This window comes from Pogona vitticeps, chromosome 10, assembly GCF_051106095.1.
Source record: "Pogona vitticeps strain Pit_001003342236 chromosome 10, PviZW2.1, whole genome shotgun sequence".
Lineage (NCBI taxonomy): Eukaryota > Metazoa > Chordata > Lepidosauria > Squamata > Agamidae > Pogona > Pogona vitticeps.
In genome coordinates, this window is record NC_135792.1 from 21,290,584 (window position 1) to 21,310,227 (window position 19,644).

Sequence of the window (19,644 nt, forward strand, 5' to 3'; positions counted from 1 at the left end):
AGCTTGAGCAAGCTTCAACAAGGCGCTTCCTGGTGCAGTGGTTAAACTGCAATCAAAACTCTGCTCACGACCTGGGGTTCAATCCCAGGTAGCCGGCTCAAGGTTCACTCAGCCTTCCCTCCTTCTGAAGTTGTCAAATTGAGTACTCAGCTTGATGGGGGGTGGGGGTTGAGAGAGACAAGGTGTAGCCTGCATAATTAAATAACTGCCCAGATAATCAGTATGGGGGCAGTATGTAAGTAGCACATTTTGCTTTTTTGGACAAAATGTGCCTGCAGTGTCTGGGAGATTCTGGAAGCTGTAGTCCAAGAAAGTAACTTTTCAAATTCTGACGTTAACACAGTTGAACTTTAAAGAGAGGAGCAGAGAGATTCACCAGGTACCTCTTGCCTTGGAGATTGTGATGGACACTTGAGCAGAAACATCAGCTCAAGAGTGCACTAGCAATGGGGGGGAAAAAGGCAAAAACAGCTATTATTACAAAAATAAAGACAGCCACTATCATGCTTCCTTTCTTGCTTCTGTGTGAGTCATGATTGTGTAGCCAAAACAGTAGCACCCCAGCAAAAAGAGGAAGTGTACATTTACTTGGAGGCTAGACTTTGCAAAAGTATATACAATATTTTGGGGAAAAACCTATGGGAGTCCATGAACAAATCTCCCAGTGATAGTGGCAAGTTGCATTCTAATTCCAAAAATGATGAGTAAATCCATTGTTACCTATTGTCTTTTCCGTTTGAGAGAGGGTGGGGTTGAAATCCTTGGTTCTATAACTGTATTGTAAACAGGCATTGTACTTTCAAAGATTGGTTTGACAACAAAAAATAAAGCAAACTTACAAAACAATTTTTTAAAAAACTTCCTACCTTTTTCTTATGGGGAGAAAAGTTCGATGAAATTGAGATGACAGATCTCTTTCTGCAATTTTATCCAGAAAAGCACCACTCTTTCAGAGCTGTCAGTAGGGTTTATCTGTTTCTTTACCCTCAAGGCAATTAAAATGAAAGTATCTTGAGATGCTACAAATGTCTTGGTGCTGTAAACTTCTCTTCCCCAGGTTTCCTTTGATTGAACAGGGTTGAGTTCCAAAATGGTGCAATAAGAATTTGATTGAGTTTGAAATGTGCTACTCCAAAATAAATAAATACATTGATGGCAACAAGCTTTACAAACTTTGCATTCTGTTTCCTTGATTCTTTTGGAAATGATGGGATGCATCAGGATGTAGGTGTGTGATGGTTTAACTCTAGGATAGGAGTGAGCGACACTGACGTGTTTGGGAACCAAAGATCTTTCCCCAGGACCTTCTAGATAGGGATGTTAATCTCACTGCTTCTCTCTTTGTCTAAGAAGCGGGGGGGGGGGGGGTGGAGGATCTGTTTTCTTTTTCTCCTTGAGATTTCCCTGCCACAAGAGCATCCAGGAAAGAAAGTTTACAAGGAATGCCACAGCCCTCCAGTAAACATGAAATGTTATTTGTCACATTATTAAAATTTCTTAATTCCCATTCATGATATTGCTTTTGAAATTTTTCTTTGTTCCGGCCCTGTTTATTCCGAAAAAGAACTCATTACACATAACATTACCTGTAACTCATTACTTATAAGCTCCAGAATGTTCTGAGATGCTACCCCTAGGGTGGGTGTCTTGTGCCCCCCGATGGGATTGGAATATAGCTCTCATTAGCCCTAGAGAACATAGTTGATTGTGAAGGATGATGGGAAGTGCACTCTAACATCATCAGGAGGATCAAACTTTGCCCCTGTCTGCTCTAATCAATGTACCACCACACTGGCTTTCTCATGGCTGGGGGAATTGTCCACGCTGATAATGTTTTTATCCTTTTGAAGACCCTGAGAGCCACCTAACCTGCTTATATCTTCCTCTCCCTGTTGGATGGAGCTGATTTGGCTGCCTAAATATAGGTACCTGAAGAATCAGTTCGCTATCAATTTATGCAGTGATGGATGTATTTTCCATGAACTCGTACATCTCTCTAAATAGCCGCTTAAATTGCTGAATGACACATCGTATGACTGTGAATTCAGAAGCTAATTATGCGTTGTGAAGGAGGAGTAAAGGCTTTAATGGTTTCGTAAAGAATGCATCTATTGTCTTTCCTTTCTCCCACATAACAGCATTGTGTTTTCACAAAAGCTTCTTTCAGGCTCTACTTAATAAGCGATGAAGTCCCTAACATTATTTACTTCTCCTCATAGAAAAATCATGGTTGCTGACCCTTTTTTGCACCTAGTCCAGACTGACCGTATTATCTCTTCAAATGGAGCCACGCTTAGAATTGCAAGTTTCTCTCGAAAAATATCTGAGTACAAATATGTAAATTCTTGGTATAAAAACTTATGAATACCATTAGTGAATGAATTTTACTCAAATGGACTTCAGCATGGCATGACTGGACATGGTAGATATAAGAAATAATAATCTCTTTCCAAAAAAAAAATTATTATCTCCTGCCTCACAATTGAAATATGTATTTCTAGTTTTTTTTTTCCTTTCACCCAGCTGGAACGCTATTGTGTGCTGCTTTTCTATTTTAGAACCTGTCACAAGCCATTGATAAAGTCAGATGCAGATATGAAAATGCAATGACATGACGCTTGCAGTCAGAATCCAACCTGAATACTCGTGCCTTTAAAATAAAAAGTAATAATTCTGACGCACACCGAAGCAGCATTGAACTGAATTTTGTCCCCCGACTCAGGGGGTGTTGTTTCTGCAAACCAGCGAGGATGTCTGCATATGAGAAGAAGCCAAGGTTTTGCGTTTCCTGTGGCTTGCTCCTTAAGCCCTGAATTATGTGGCATATCACCAAATACTTCATTACTCATTAAAAATTCATTATTAAAAATAAAACCTGGGTGAATGGAGGATCCTAAACTTGAGGCAGAGAAATTTACAGCACCCAAAAACTGGGAGTCTCTGATCTCCGAAGGTCCCCAGCTGGTGTCTGTCAGACAAATGTGTGCATTGTCTCGCATTGCAGATAATGGTGCCTGCAAATATAACAGTTCTCTCTCCAAATTACTTTTAGATTGGAGACCACGTCATGGCTTTTGTCAACTATAATGCCTGGGCAGAGGTGGTATGCACGCCTGTGGAATTTGTGTACAAAATCCCCGAGGATATGAGTTTCTCTGAAGCTGCTGCTTTTCCTATGAACTTTGTAACTGCGTACATGATGCTCTTTGACGTCGCCAACCTGCGAGAGGGCATGTCGGTGCTGGTCCACTCTGCAGGGGGCGGAGTGGTAAGTTGCTTTCACTTCCACCCTACAAGGAAGTCTACCTGTGGTTGTACATGTTCACATTCTGTACAGACTCTGATAGCCCATTCTGATTTTAACTGTTGTACATTTGTCCAATGGATAAGATTTTTTTAAAAAATCACTAGTGCCTTCTCGTGTACATATGCAAAAATGAGTATAAACCTAGTGATTAATCAGAGGTTCTCAGTAAAATCACATGTGATTCATAGTTGCGGTATTTCTCGAAAAGAGAAATGATTTCGGATTGCAAGTCGCAGTGGCCGTAGCTTTGCCCATTTTTACAACCCTGATTAATGTCTGAATCACATCTCAGTGGATCACTCTGCTGCCTCACAGTGATCAGTGCTCAAAGAAGATTCAACAGGTGAGGCTCAACCACACAGAAACAGAAAAATAATTTTAAAAAATGCCTCATCAGGGCCCCACCTGGAGAAACCTAGCAGGTTTGGGGAAAAGGTTTGGGGAAAAGAAGCTTGCGGGTTTTAGGGGGCCCATCATCGCCGTCTGCCAGTATTCTGACCGTGCAGGCTGCAACCTGCCTAACGTGGATAAAATCATCTCAGCAGAAAATCTCTTTAGCTCCAGATAATCATGTTTAAGATGTATGACCCCTCCCGAGCCACTGCAGTAAAAGACTGGAATGTATAATCTTATTACAGTTCAGTTCGGTACAGAGGGGGGTCTGTTTAATTCTTTTTGAATATTAATACAGAAATCCTACGTGTGGAATGTTAAAACAATGTGAATTTGGGGGGAAGGGGAATGGCTGCAAAGTGCTACAGAATAGGATTCTGGGACATCATAAGGCTTTGCTTTAAGTATTATTATATTATCCTTGACTTAAATGCATGATGTGTTTAGAGATAGACACATGGATTTCTCCTGCCCCAATGCCTTGGCAATCTCAACTAGGTTTAGGTTGTGTGCCCCCAACCTTAGCTGATTTTGTGGCCTCTACTTGCCACACCTAATACACCTACAAATTGAATCATAAAGTGTGCTGGTTATATACCACCCCCATCAGACTTAAAGCAATCTCTAGGAAGATTATAATTTAATTATGCAGGCTACACTGCTGGGTACTCAATTTACCAACCCCCCAGAAGGATGGAAGGCTGAGTCAACCTCAAGCCAGCTACCTGAGCCTGTCTGGATCAAACTCAGGTTGTGAGCAGAGTCTTCACTGCAGGAATGCAGTTTAACCACTGTGCCTCAAGGCGCGTGCTGCTAAAATGTGGGCACGCACTCCGTGGTCTTTTTGGCTGTTCCTTGCCATAGTGGAGAGGGAAGGAGACATTATGTCTTGTAGACCAGCAGGATCTGTGGTCTGGATGGACAATGTCTGATGGACATTTCTAGCTTCAACCACACATCAGAAGGCCACTGTGTCTATCAAATTAGATAGAGAGATATAGACTGATACAGAGATTGCCATCAACCAAAACAGTAAGTTGTTAAGAACCCTAAATTACTAGTCATGAACAAGAAAACTAATACAAGTTGCCTAATTCCTCTTGCTTGGCTTCTTCAAAGAGGTACTGCTAGAGTGATCAGGAATTGATTGATTGATTGATTGATTGATTGATTGATTGATTGATTTGATTTGATTTGATTTGATTTGATTTGTACCCCACCCATCTGGTTTATAAGACCACTCTAGGTGGCTTCCAATATCCTATAGAACAGTAAAATAACACAAAATATTACATAAATCATACAATAACAAATACAATACAAAGACAGAATAAGAAATAAATAAAAGAAAAATGAAAAGAAAAATCAGATATTAGCTGGAGGGAAACCCTGAATATACAGCCATGTTTTTAATTGACTTTTAAAGGCGCCCAGCATAGGGGCCGCGTGAATCTCCAGAGGGAGGTTGTTCCAGAGACGAGGAGCCACCGCCGAGAAGGCCCGGTTTCACATCTTTTCCTTCCGGGCCTCTCTCGGCATCATTTACCACTACAGAAAGCTTAGTATTATGTCCAGATTTGGATTCCTTGCTTCCGGTTCCGTTAACTAGCCAGGATCTGTAATTGTTTTAAGGATCTTGGCTCTTTGGGGGAATGGCAGCTAGAATATCTAGGCAGAAGGGCATTGTTTTTGAAGCTGCTGCTAGAGAGACCTTTTCACTTCCAAGCCCTCTCCAGGGTGCTGATCTGTACCTTTAAGGCCCTCAATGGCTTGGGACCCAATTATACTACTCAGTACAATCCAAAAAATAATTAGGCAAAAAATCTGGGGGGGAAAGCCTTTAAAATAATAAAAAAGACTCCTTAAAATAACTTTGATTTATTTATTTAACTTATATGCCGCCCACACTACCCAAAGTTCTCTTGGTGGCTTACAACAATTTAAATACAGTAAAAAAAAAGATAAAACAGTTAGAATACAATTAAAATATTGTACGATTTTGAAAGTAACAAGAAAAATTACTCATTGCAGTGGTTATGTAGCTTCATTCTTACTCATTGGCTGAAAGCCTGTTTGTTACTCAGCCTAATAAGTCACAACTAGAATGTGACCATTGAGTCAATGGGATGTATGAAGGAGTTGACTCAACAAATCCCCACTAATTCAGTGGGTCTACTCTAACTGCAACGTACTACACTAAGCAACAGGATTTCAGCCATTATAATGTTTGTGAGTTATAATGTTATCTCAGACCAATACCAAATAAATAACTCTTTTCAGGTAACTCTATTATTTGCAACTTGCTGCTTCTAAAGGTTCCTTCAGGCTGCCTTTGTGGGCTTCCTAGAATTATTTGGACAGCCATCCACAATCCTTTCCTCTCTTGGCTATCAATCTTTTGAGTGTTGATGTCCAGCTAGCAGCTAGAGTCCATGAGGTGCCATAGCCATACAGTTGTTAGCCTGAAGGCTCCTGCACTTGTTCTTCAGATATTCAAAGCCCTGCTAAAAGAAACGATGCGGTACCAGCCAATGCAGTTTTGGCCCATCAAGCTTCTTTATGAATAATGCAGGAGCCGGGGCACTGGAAATGACTTCTGATTAGATGCTTCTGGAGTTCTCCATACAATAAGCTTAAGGAACTGAGAAAGGGAACAAAGGGAAAAATGTCTTCTGTTTATGCCTAAATGTCATCAACATTCCTGAAACACCCAATGAAACAATGGGAGCCCTGTGCCCCTAGAGCGACTCCTGTTTCATTTCCATCAAGGCAAAGTTCAGTCTCATTCTTTGTAGCATGAGTAGGAACCCCTGGCCCTTCAGATATTCCTGCTTACTGTCCCCATCTGCTGCGTGGTTGAGGGCAAAGGAGAGTTGGAGTTGGAGTCCAAAACATCTCAGGGGGGTGGTGGTCAAAGGTTCCCCACCTCTACTTGAAAGTATTCCAGGTACCTAAGTTGACATCTGGAAGCTTTGGAATCTGAAGCGTAGGAAGCTACAGCCTAGGGCTAGTCCAGATTTCATGAAGAGATGGGGGGGGGGAAGGATCAATTGTTGCATTTCCCCTGCCATACAGTGGATCTCTCTTAGGGAAAGCTGAGTAGCTTTAAGGCTAAGTGATGCTAAATATTCAGTGCTGGATCTTGAGTAACTTCTGTGCCAAGGATCCACTAGGGCACAGGTGAGAAACTTCACAACCTGGGGTCCCAAACTGGTCCTCTAGGCCAGTGGTTCTTAACCTTTGTTACTCAGATGCTTTTGAACTGCAACTCCCAGAAACCCCAGTCAGGACAGCTGGTGGTGAAGGCTTCTGGGAGTTGCAGTCCAAAACTCCTGAGTAACCTAAGGTTAAGAACCAGTGCTCTAGGCTTTCTTCAGATGACCCTGCCTCCTTCCCCATGACATTTCATTTATGAGTTTTTCAACTTTTGCACATGCTGAAAACCATCTTTCAATGTGAACTTAGTCAAGACTTTCCATTTAGCTTTTGTTTCTGGCAGTAGGAGTTTTAAGCTACACATTGCACACATGCTTGGTCTTGCCATTTTACTATTGGTCCTGCCCAACACTTCAGTGTGGCTGCCGAGAATTTTGTTGCAATTGAATTTGGCCATCCAGCTGAAAATGTTCCCCCACCCTCACACTGAGGGCTAAGGTCCCAAATCTGCACGATGTTAATTGAATTTAGAATATGTGTTACTTTTTCAAAAACAAAACATTAAGTTTGGGAAATGCGAATTTACGGTACAATTTGATTCGAGCCAAATGATGGCATCCCTACATGTTTCTACTTAGAGCAGTCCGTCCTGCTCTTTTAAGAGAGGTCACACACTTTTGTGGCACAGCACTTGGACATGTATTCTTTTTTGTTACAATTCAGCACAGTCTAATTATCTCATTATGTAGCCTGTGTAGATGGTTAGTTCACACTCAGATGACACTGTGGGTGGCATTATCAGAGGTGAGATACCTGCAACTTAATAGATGGGTTGTCTAAAGGGAGGACAGAGAAACCCCCTCATCTATTTTCTTCTTCTTTAAAACGAAATTTTTCCCTACCTGATGCATGCAATTCTAACGCTATGCTAGATAGATAAATTGCTCTTTTGATACGCAACTTACACGATTTAACAACAACAAAATGGAAAGGGACCGCAACTGGCTAAATGATAGCTGGAAGAAAAGGCAGAGAAGAGGCTAGACAACTCCATGGGCTCCACCCCTACAAAGCAGGACAGCCACAGCAGACCTGGGTAAGGAGAGGAGTGGTGAAAAGGGAGGTTACCTCCCTTTCGTCTCCCCAAAATTTTCCTCTCACACCAATAGTGCTGCCACAAGCTTGCTCCTCCACCACCTCCTCCTCCTTAATAATTAGTTAACCAGCTAAACTTGCTTGCAAGTAAACTGGGTACAGTTGCACACAAATAAACCAGCAATCAAAAAAATTGTATGGACCCTTCTCATGGGAAAAGAAGCATCTCTGGTGTGAATGGAAGGATCCCTCAAGTGAGAGATCACACCTAATATGATAACCTTTTCAGCACAAACCAGACCACTCCAGGCTTCCTTGTCTGGACCGGCCCTCAGTCATCCACTGAAGTTAAGAGGGGTATTCAGGTCTTTTCAGATTAAGTGGTCATACAGGGAGACAGGAGGAAATGTCTTTTTGCAATTTGTTTGCAGCTCTATGGAAGTGTCTGTAGGACGTGCAGTTTAAAGGAACTGCCTTGATAAGCTGTTAAAAGGCTTTCTTCCTGTTGTTTCTCCCTCTGATTAGCCTTGCGGGGGGGTGTTTAGGTGCTCTAGCGCATCAGCGCTGACAGCAAGCTGTTTTTTTTTTAAGTCTTGCTAATGTTGCAAGCTGCTTTGAAACTATTTTTTGAAAAGGCTTTGCTTGCCCATGACTAGGTAGGTAGGTAGGTAGGTAGGTAGGTAGGTAGGGAGGGAGGGAGGGAGGGAGGGAGGGAGGGAGGGAGAGAAAGAAAGAAAGAAAGAAAGAAAGAAAGAAAGAAAGAAAGAAAGAAAGAAAGAAAGAAAGAAAGAAAGAAAGAAAGAAAGACTTATTTTAAGGAGCTTTGTTTTACCCTTAGCTGTTTAAAAGAAAAGACAAAGAAAAAGTCTTGTCAAAAGGGTTTGCTCACCAGGCCTGATGGTGTGCTGGCTGGTTTTTCTTCATCGGTTCAACTAATCATACACCTGTACTGATGAAAATTGTTCCATTAAAAAAAACATCCTTCCCCACTCCAGTTGCAGCAGATTTTTTTTTTAAAAAAAAAAATTGTGTACCCTGGTTGTTGTTATGTGCTGTGAAGTTGGAACCAATTTATAGCAACACTGACAGGGTTTTCAAGGTAAGTGAGAAGTTTAAGGAATGGCTTTATCAGTTCCACTCCCCCAGCGAGTTTCTGCGGCGGAGTGGGGATTTGAACCCTGTTCTCTTAGAGTCCTAGCCTGTCACTCTGTCCACTGCACCACACTGAGAACTGTATTATGATTACATCATATGCAATTGACATCACATCTAGTTCAGCTTGAGCTCAAACCGAGAGCTGCGTTCTACAAGATTTCTCCATCCTTTTATTTCTCCCTACCAAAATGCTTTTCCCCCCCAGGAGCTAAAATTAAGCTGACCATCATGCAGAAACATTGATTGTTCTCCTCATCACATCAATTTGACCTCCAGTTTCAAGTTCAGAGGACACTCAATGCAGACTACAAAGTAAATGACCCATGTTTAAGCTTGGACCGCAAAAGAGAGGTTGGGTGGGAGCAACTGGGTCAGGATGAGCAGCTGTTTTCCTCCCCCCCCCCCTTAGAAGCACATGCTCATTCTGCTCCTCTCCCTGAGCATGTAGAAGATTTTTCCAATGTAAACCTGCTAAGCCTCGTAATCGGAAGTCTTTAAAGTGCACTGGGTTCCAGTGTGCATTTGAGAAGCTTCTCGTTTCCAAATGGAAAGCCAGTCTTCATTCACACGGCTGTGCCAATGTCTTCTTAAAACTATATAATTTGTCTGCTCTAAGTAAGACCAGGATTCCCAGTGTACTGTAATGGATAGAGTGGTGGACTGGGACTCTCAAGAATGGGGTTCAATTTCCCACTCATCCAGAAAAACTCACTGGGGGAGCGGAAATGGTAAAACCATTCCTTAAATAAATATCTCACCTTGAAAGCTCTGTTAGGGTCACTGAAAGTCAGTTCCAACTTGACAGCGCAGAATACATGCATGCAAGACCAGATCTGCTGCTAGATAAAGAGGCAGCTGCATTTGGCCATGTTGTCTGAGGATCCTGGGAGTTTTAATTCAAGTATTTGCAGAGTGTGGGGTTTGGAAAGAGCTGCTTTAAAGGAGCCAGAGTAGATCTCTAAGCTGTGGATGGGAAAAACCAGTACATTCTTTAACGAGGAACCTCTGGCGATGGTGTGATCCCCCTAAAAGCAAAAATGTTTTCACTGTTCAAATCTAAGTCTTAGCAACCTGTCTGGAGGGGGTGGGGGTGGAATTTCATCTCTAAATTGCAGCTTGGACATTGATCTTGCCAAGTCTAGGAAGCATTTAAAAACACATTGGCTTGGATCATAAGATGATTTTAATGGGAAGGAAGTTACCAAAACAAAGTTTCTAATGCCCTCTTCCACTGTGGCCAATGGCCGTGCTGCTTGGGGAGTCTAATAGTCATATAGATTGGACAAAACATCAGAAGCAGATGAAGGTGTTGGTTCATTTACTCCAGTCATGCTTTTCGGAAGCTCTTTAGGTTCTCAGGAAGAGAGAACCTCCGTGACTTTTAAAAAAATCTAACTGAAGAAGCCATGGGTTGAATTAAGGTCCCCGAGTATTAACAAGCAAGTGGTTTCCTATTGAGCTCTGCCCTCTCCTCAGAACAGGTGAAAACTGGACTGGGTTCCTTCCTTTGTAGGGATTTTCAAAAATCTGTAACTGTTTTCATTAACTGATGCTGACATGTTAACTCTGAATGCAGGACAAATCAAGCCTGGCAGACTTCATCTTCCCAGAGCAGAAGGATTTGAAGGTTTAGCTTTTAAAAATCTGGCTTTGAATACCAATGTATTCAGCCATGTTCATGGTGCTGGAGCACAATGACCACCCTTTTACATTTAACTAGTTCCTCACTGTTGATAGAAACAGGGCAGGAAAGTAAAAAATCATCTTCTCCACACTGGAAATCCCGAGAATCTCTTGACATATGCTATTGACATGCTGTTGGGGAAATGATCTATTAACACCTCTGGGAGACAAGAAGATTTGGTAACCAATTAAACTGGCCTTAGGAAACAGCTTGGAGAAGCTACGATTAGCTAAGCTGTGTACAGCCCAATGTGTACAATAACATGGCTGCTCCAACTACCTTCAGCAATAAAGGTCATCATGGCCAGCTTGGAAGGCAAAGCAACCAGGAATATAATAAGTTCTTTTTCCCAGGAACTTTGTCCAAGCCCTAAACACAGAGGTCTTCTGATTAGATTATTTCTTTTTTTAAAAGGGAGCAGCCATCGTGTGACAAGTACCATTGTCGTCAGAATGGCCTGCTATATCTGTGTAAACCAGGCATCAACGATCACTCTCATGTCTACCTACGTTCATGAAAAATTGTATTTCTGTAGGAATGTTTATACTAGGTTTGTGCAAGGAGCCCCTGATTTGGCTCAGGACCTGGATTTAGTAATTTGGATTTAGGACTGGCTTCACTGGACTGGTTCAGAGTAATCTGATCTGCTTCAGATCAGAAGCTTAACTGAAATTTAGAAATCCAAACATTTATTTCCCTTGAAAAACTCCAGACAAATAGGCCTGAGAACTTGGTGTTACACATATTTTTTTAAAAAAATTCCCATAAGTGGTTTTTCCCCCCTGCATAAATTCATAGAAACGGAGTGAGTTTATGGTTACTGACAAGTTTCATGAAGATAAGTCCAGGCAGTTTTGTGCTATACATTTTTAAATATGGCTTTCTTAAAATTTGCTAATATGCATGCTTGGTTTCTTCACTATAGTAGTGCACATGAGTTATGTATGGTGCTAGTACACAAAGACTTAGTCAGTGAAGGCAGAGCAAATACACAAAGCAATACAGAGTGAAGCCTAAAAAACTGGGGCCGAATGTATGGGAAAGAGAGTATAAGACATTAAGGGAAGTGCTACTGCCTGATAAAAAATGATATTTAAGCACATAGTCACCACATGAACTCATTCAAATAAATCAGTGTATAGTGTGTTGAAAAATGAATCCAGTTTTGGAAAGAACTAAGAATAGAGGATTGATATTCAATGTGGAAGAAGGGGGGGGGAATGATGCTAAACACAAAACTAGCATCAAACGGTGACAACATTCTTTCAAAAGCTGCATTCAAAGAGTGCTGCTGAGATCCTTGCCCAGCCCAGACTGAAAGCTAGAGATGGTGTGGGAGGAGGAATAATGAGGGATAACTAACCAACAAATTGAGATTCACACACAATAAAGAGGTTGCTACTCAAATCAACAAATCAACAAGGAAGGCCAAGAGAGAGATTAGACTTTGCTATTCAAATTACGAAGAGAAAATGTTCAGAAGTGAAGAGATGGATTCTGACTAATGAAGACAATTAAACACTGCCAGAACATTCACCATCGCTTTTTGAATAATCCACTACTAACAGCTAGAGGAAAGCGGGGGTGGGAAGCTGCCTAAGAGAATACATTATTTGCATCACACAATCTTCTCTGCAAGCAGAATGACTGGAAAGTGCTGATGAAATTCTTGTCCAAGATAGCAACTACAGCAGCCAATGGGCAAAGTCCAAATCCCGTCGTCCCTTCTCGATCATACCACCCTGGCATTTTCCTTAAATGGTGCTGTTTTGCAAAATTTTGGAGACAGACTACTACACTTTCTTTTAAGTGTCTGAATTGCTAAATTAAAGTTATCCGAATTGATTTGTTTCTCTTTGGACCTACTTCATGCCACATCAGTCTGTTTCAGGCTTGATCCTAATCAGTTTGACTGTGCCTGATTCTGCTCAGGATTTAGCCTAACTGTCTTCACAGTTCCAAAAATCTGCATGGATAATTTGATCAGACTCTTGCTGTGTAAGACCAATTCATTTCCACTGGATGAAAAAGGGCTTCCTGCCAAAGCTACCCAATCCAAGGCTAAACCTCATTCTAAGATTTATTTCTCTTTTGCATTAGTTGCTACTACTTTCCCCTCCTCCTTTGAAATAGTTTTAGAAAATACGGGCTGCATGTCATCCCTTAGAAAGAAAGAAAGAAAACTGAATAGGTGAAGAGGAATACGTAATTAGATAAATGTAATTCAAGACATTTTTCTCTGCGGAAGCAACCATTCAGCTTTTCCCCTTCTGTATTGTATTTGTGCTGTTCCTAGACTATGAAGGGTTGCTCACACTCTGCTATACTGGCAGTAAAAGAGATTTTGCTGCTGTTGATTTACAGGGTTGGGGGGGGAAACAGCTAGAAGCAACTTAATGCAGTTTCCCCAACCTTTTTCTAGATGTATTAAACTTCCACTACCCATTAACCCCACAAGCTATGTTAATTTGAATTATGAGAGTTGTAGTCCACCACCTTCCACCTCTGGCAGACTGTGGAAGGTTGTGTGCTCTCTGTGTGCTTTCTACTCTTCTTTGAATACTTCAATTAATTTCCACGTCCATTTCTGAGGATATAAATTATCCCAAGCTGGCTTAGAAGTAGTTTCAGCATCATACATTTTTGAGCATGACAGTAAACAGTAGAAACATAGAACCGGTTCGCTAGGATCCTTCCCGGAGGGTAGATGATTATGTCAGTTTCCAAAAAGTCAACAGGCGGAGCAGATGCTGATCTTTCTCTTTCTGCAGGCATTTTTGCTGGCTAATGCAAGAGTGGCTGGATGTTGTTGGGCTGCAACCCCCATCAGCCCCAGTCAGCATAGGCAATGGTGGGAGTTGTAGCGCAACAACATCCACAAGGGCAGAAGCGGTCCAACTCCTGGGTTAGATGATGAATGAACTAACAACTAGGTGATAGGCTTGATCTATCTAATGTTTGGATGCCTTTGCAGGGACAAGCTGTTGCTCAGCTCTGCTCAACCATCCCCAATGTTACTGTCTTTGGAACAGCTTCTTCCTTCAAGCACGAAGCAATCAAAGATTCTGTAACTCACCTCTTTGATCGGAATGCAGATTATGTCCAAGAAGTTAAAAAGTAAGTAATTGTTTATATCTCACTTGCTGATAGTAACTGTGAAAGCTAGCATGGGAGTACAAAAATGTTTTCCAGGTCAGTTTTTATTCTCCTGTTATGTATAGTTAGCTAGCTGGATAGTTCAGTGGTTTAGGTTCTGGCTACAGAGCCAGACGTTGGCACTTTGATTCCCTACTTTTCCTTCTGGTAGAGGAGGCAGCCTAGGTAGATTTGACCAAACTGCACAGTTCCAGGGCACCCGTAGAAGAAGGGACTGGTAAACCACTTCTGCATATCCTCTAAATGGGAAACTCTGAAAAGGGTTACCATAAATCAGAATTGACTTGCTGGTACACAGTGTTAATAATGATGATGATAGATGGTTAGTATATAATTATAGGTATATGGGTTTATACAAGTAATGGCTTGCTGATGATTGTTGAGTTGGTGTTTTTGGAGTTAGCTTTTGTCCAGCTCAAGACTTCACCTTTCCTAGTGCAGCCTTCCCCAGATATGTTACCCCTCCAGATATGCTGAAGTACAACACACATCATTCCAAACCAATGTCCAGGTAGTGAAATAAGTAATTGGTGCTTTGCTTGACCTCAGAAGCAGCGGGAGGAATGCATGGCCAAAGAACAGCTCCAATGTTGCTGTGTGATCTTGCAACAAAGAGAGGAACCTCTTTATACCTTACACCTGTGGTCGAAAACAGTTTTGACACAAAGAATATCCACTATTCGGGTTTTTTGCCATGAAAGCCACAGGGAGAAATCTGAGCTCATATCTGTTTTTCTGCACCTAACTTCCCTTTTAATAGATGTGAATTGAATTTTTGGAACACTTCTCTGGCTCAATAGAAGCAACCTCAATGAAAGACATCATCTTATTTTTCCCCCGCCTCTGGCCAAAGCAATTTGCCAAGAAGTACAAGTTATTTATAGGTGCTTTGATTAGCTTTCGCTTGTAACCTTTCTGTCCATCTCTAGGGGGTGGTGCTCATCCCCGTTTCCATGACCTCAAAACTTGACCAATCTACAAGACTCAAACAGTGCTAGAGGGGAATATGGCAGGGAAGGGACAGGGAAGAATCAGAAATCCATTGGCTACATTTCTAGGCCTAAAGATCACCTCCCCACTCCAATCAAGGATGAGAAATGGTTGCTGTTTGGACCATAAGACCTTGACTTCAATGGACGGCCTGACCATTACTCCAGGTACAACTGGTCAGATTGCACTGTTCGGTATGCTTTTATAACATAATAGATGAAACACATACACACAACAAGATACAGAGTGAAGTCTTGTTTTAAAAGACAGCCATGCCCTCTTAGAGCTGCGATCCAGTTATTTTAAAATGATGGCAGATTTTTCCTCCCTGGTGAGATCTGGGCACAAGAAAAATGGGCCCAAGACCACATAGAATCCAGGAGGTGCATTACTGCGGTGACGGTAGTAGGGCCCAACAGGACTTTAGCGCCCTGACAACGACGATGACAGAAACAAATGGAGGACAGAGCAGGCTGATGGAGGACCCTCAATCTGCCCACTATCATTTCCTTCCCATTTGTAGTGGGGGGGGGAGATCCTTCACATCAAAGCAACAGGAAGGGGGAGAAGCAAACCCAGGTCAAGGAGGACATTCAGATAAAGGTGGACGGTGAATCTGCCATTGGGATAAACCAGTGGGTTTCTGCATTCTAGTTGTACCATGTAAGATTTTCCACCTCTAATTTTTTTATTGATTGTTTGACCGATTGATTCAACTTCTATACTACCCCATAGGACTTTACAACGTAATTATGCAAGGGGCCCTTTTATCTCTCCCTAAAACAGCCAGGGAAATTGTTCTCACAATTCTCTTTACTGAGCTTCCAAAATAGGATTTGCTCTTTGGGACAAGTTTTCTGGGCTCTATAGGTATCCTTAGGAATTATATCAGAAAGATGTGGATATCCCGGACAACCCAGACAATGTAGTTGCTGACCTTGAGCCAGACATCCTGGAGAGCGAAGTCAAGTGGGCCTTAGAAAGCCTGGCTAACAACAAGGCCAGTGGAGGTGATGGCATTCCAGTTGAACTATTTAAAATCTTGAAAGATGATGCTGTTAAGGTGCTACATTCAATATGCCAGCAAGTTTGGAAAACTCAACAGTGGCCAGAGGATTGGAAAAGATCAGTCTACATCCCAATCCCAAAGAAAGGCAGTGCCAAAGAATGCTTCAACTACCGTACAATTGCACTCATTTCGCACGCTAGCAAGGTTATGCTCAAAATCCTACAAGGTAGGCTTCAGCAGTATGTGGACCGAGAACTTCCAGAAGTACAAGCTGGATTCCGAAGAGGCAGAGGAACTCGAGACCAAATTGCTAACTTGCGCTGGATTATGGAGAAAGCCAGAGAGTTCCAGAAAAATATCTACTTCTGCTTCATTGACTATGCGAAAGCCTTTGACTGTGTGGACCACAGCAAACTATGGCAAGTTCTTAAAGAAATGGGAGTGCCTGACCACTTTATCTGTCTCCTGAGAAACCTATATGTGGGACAGGAAGCAACAGTGAGAACTGATCATGGAACAACTGAGTGGTTCAAAATTGGGAAAGGAGTACGGCAAGGCTGTATATTGTCCCCCAGCTTATTTAACTTATATGCAGAATACATCATGCGGAAGGCTGGACTGGAAGAAACCCAAGCCGGAATTAAGATTGCCGGAAGAAATATCAACAACCTCCGATATGCAGATGATACCACTCTGATGGCAGAAAGTGAGGAGGAATTAAAGAACCTTGTAATGAGAGTGAAAGAGGAGAGTGCAAAAAACGGTCTGAAACTCAACATCAAAAAAACTAAGATCATGGCCACTGGTCCCATCACCTCCTGGGAAATAGAAGGGGAAGATATGGAGGCAGTGTCAGATTTTATCTTCCTGGGCTCCATGATCACTGCAGATGGAGACAGCAGCCCTGAAATTAAAAGGCGCCTTCTTCTTGGGAGGAAAGCGATGACAAATCTGGACAGCATCTTGAAAAGCAGAGACATCACCTTGCCAACAAAAGTCCGAATAGTCAAACCTATGGTTTTTCCTGTCGTGATGTATGGAAGTGAGAGCTGGACCATAAAGAAAGCAGACCGCCGAAGAATTGATGCCTTTGAATTGTGGTGCTGGAGGAGGCTCTTGAGAATCCCCTGGACTGCAAGGAGAACAAACCTATCAGTTCTAAAGGAAATCAACCCTGACGGCTCACTGGAAGGACAGATCCTGAAGCTGAGGCTCCAGTACTTTGGCCATCTAATGAGAAGAAAAGACTCCCTGGAAAAAACCCTGATGTTGGGAAAGTGTGATGGCAAGAGGAGAAGGGGACGACCGAGGATGAGATGGCTGGACAGTGTCTGCGAAGCAACCAACATGAACCTGACACAACTCCGGGAGGCAGTAGAAGACAGGAGGGCCTGGCGTGCTCTGGTCCATGGGGTCACGAAGAGTCGGACACGACTAAACGACTAAACACACACACACATAGGTATCCTTTTGGAGGTCCAGAAATGTAGACACTTATTGTAAACCTTGCCCTCCCTCCACCATATTATTGCCTTGGCATGTCTTGATAATAAAGAGCAATATGCATTTTATGGTGATGCTCTGCATAATTCGCCTTCATGCATCTGTAAAGAAATGGTTTCTGAAAAATGTGTTTGTTTGTTTGATTGATTTTTATGTTGCCCATCTGCCTACCAAGGCCACTCTGGGCACTGTACAGGGAGGGGTAAAATCGTCTAGGCTGCAAAGCTGGACCTGTGTCGTGACTGTAAGGGCTCTTAGCCAATTCCAGACAATACCATTGCTTTGAGATTAAATGCCGCTCACACAGTTTAGAACTTGTTCACCAAATCTTATGCCTCCCAGTCTCCCCGGAGGACAATTATCCATAATAACTGCACCAATGATTTTCATAATTGTTTAATTAAACAGGACCATTAAAAAAAGTGTTTGGGTGTGTTTTTGTTATTTGCTTTTTATAATTGCTGTGGTTAGTGATGTGAATAACGGAGTGCAGTCAAAATCTGGTCTAAGGCTGGGAGGTCACAGGTTCGATTGCTATAAAGAATTAGAATAGGATGAACAAGCTGTGGCAAGTTTATTTCTTCAGCTACAATTTCCCCCGTGAATAAGGGGGTTGCATTTTAAAAAGTATAATATTTGGGTGTACTAATTAACACACGGCAGCCAGTGTGATATAGTAGACAAAGTGTTGGACTCAAACTCTGGAGACCTGTCTTCAAATCCTGCTCATGCATTGGTCACCCATCCCTTAAATATCTCACATCCTTTGGAAAGGCTGCCCTAACTCCAGAGTAGCTGAACAACACATAATGACAACAACAACAAAAATGACATACGTTTAGTGTATTTAGAAATAATTACATTTTACCGTAAGCAGAAATGGAATATATTGTACACCAAGGACGTCAAAGACCTGTATGCTTACCTGCTTGGCCAGTAGATTGAGAAGGAGATTATTTTGGTAAAAGCATGGAGGCATGTTGCTCTTCCAAACTATATCTCCCAGAATCTTTCAGTCAGCTTGGTGACTGGCCATACTGGGCAGGGGATTCTGGGACTTATAGTCCAAAAATGCTAATCATTAATAGCAGCATTCATATACTCCCTTTCTGTCCCTTGTTTTGGTTCTCTGTATACTTGAACTAGACATATCTTCTAAAAGGAGATGCCTTCAAAACAAGGACTCTTGATAGTCTTTCAGAATAGAGAATTATCTACTCTGAAGTCTATGAAGAAGGATACATGGTCATCCTATTTTTCACACTGAGATAGGATGCCCTCCCTAAAACGCCTGCAGCTGATGACACAGCATGTCTTCTTCATCACCCCCCTTATCCAACCCTAACTCATTTGGATTTGAATTCTTTTCATTCCATTCTTTTCATCCTTATCTCATCACACATACAACCCTATTCGCTAGTCAAATGCTAATGGTATGTCTGAGCCATAGATTGCAAGCATGGCTAATGAACTACCGCTACTGCTACATTTTCAAGCTGCCATTTCTCCTTGTGGGTGCATAAATATATACGAAACAATAAGCAAAAACACAGCTGGTTAAGTTAATGATACATCTGAGCCCAGGCTGCATGCATGCTAATGAGTAACTGTGTAAACAAGCATGAAACAATACAAACATACAAAACACAGTGACCAAAATCCAGTAGTAAGCTGCAACTAGAGTAGAATACTGAATCGATGGGGCTGTGGTGAGTCAAGTCCTCCATAAGTTCCACTGATTCAATGGGCCTACTCCAGTTGCAAGTTACCACTAGGTTTTAACCAGTAACAGAAAAAGGCAACTAGTACAATTGGTGATGGCTTGTGTTCTTTCATGGGGTAGGAATCAAGGGGCTACCCCAAAACCTCCGATCAAACTGCCCTTCCACTTGCAGAATGCTCCTGACATCAGGCATCACTGTCCGGATGGAGGTGGTGGCATCCCTTCCTACCATGGAAGATATTGCAGCAGTAGTCACGTGGCAGAAGGGGGTGCACAGCAAAAGAGGGAGGGAGATGGAAAAGGCAGGGGAAACGAGGGGATGTGTGGCAGGAGCAGTGAGTGGGTGGAGAACAGTCAAGGGGTACCCTGCATTCCTTGGGTGAGAAGAAGAATGGGGACAGGAAGAGAACTAAAGACAAAGAGAACGAGGAGAAAGAAAAGGCGGCAGCGACAGCAGTAAGAATTGCCACCTC

At 42.2% G+C, this 19,644-nt stretch overlaps 1 protein-coding gene across 1 annotated transcript in view; it reads left to right on the forward strand.

Moving 5' to 3' along the window:
* The window catches only part of VAT1L (vesicle amine transport 1 like), a 79,942-nt gene that overhangs the window by 17,094 nt on the left and 43,204 nt on the right, over positions 1-19,644 (forward strand). The window contains exons 3-4 of the mRNA XM_072980439.2: positions 3,053-3,268; positions 13,765-13,907. Coding sequence (XP_072836540.1) covers positions 3,053-3,268; positions 13,765-13,907 — 359 coding nt within the window. The remainder of the gene's footprint in view (positions 1-3,052; positions 3,269-13,764; positions 13,908-19,644) is intronic.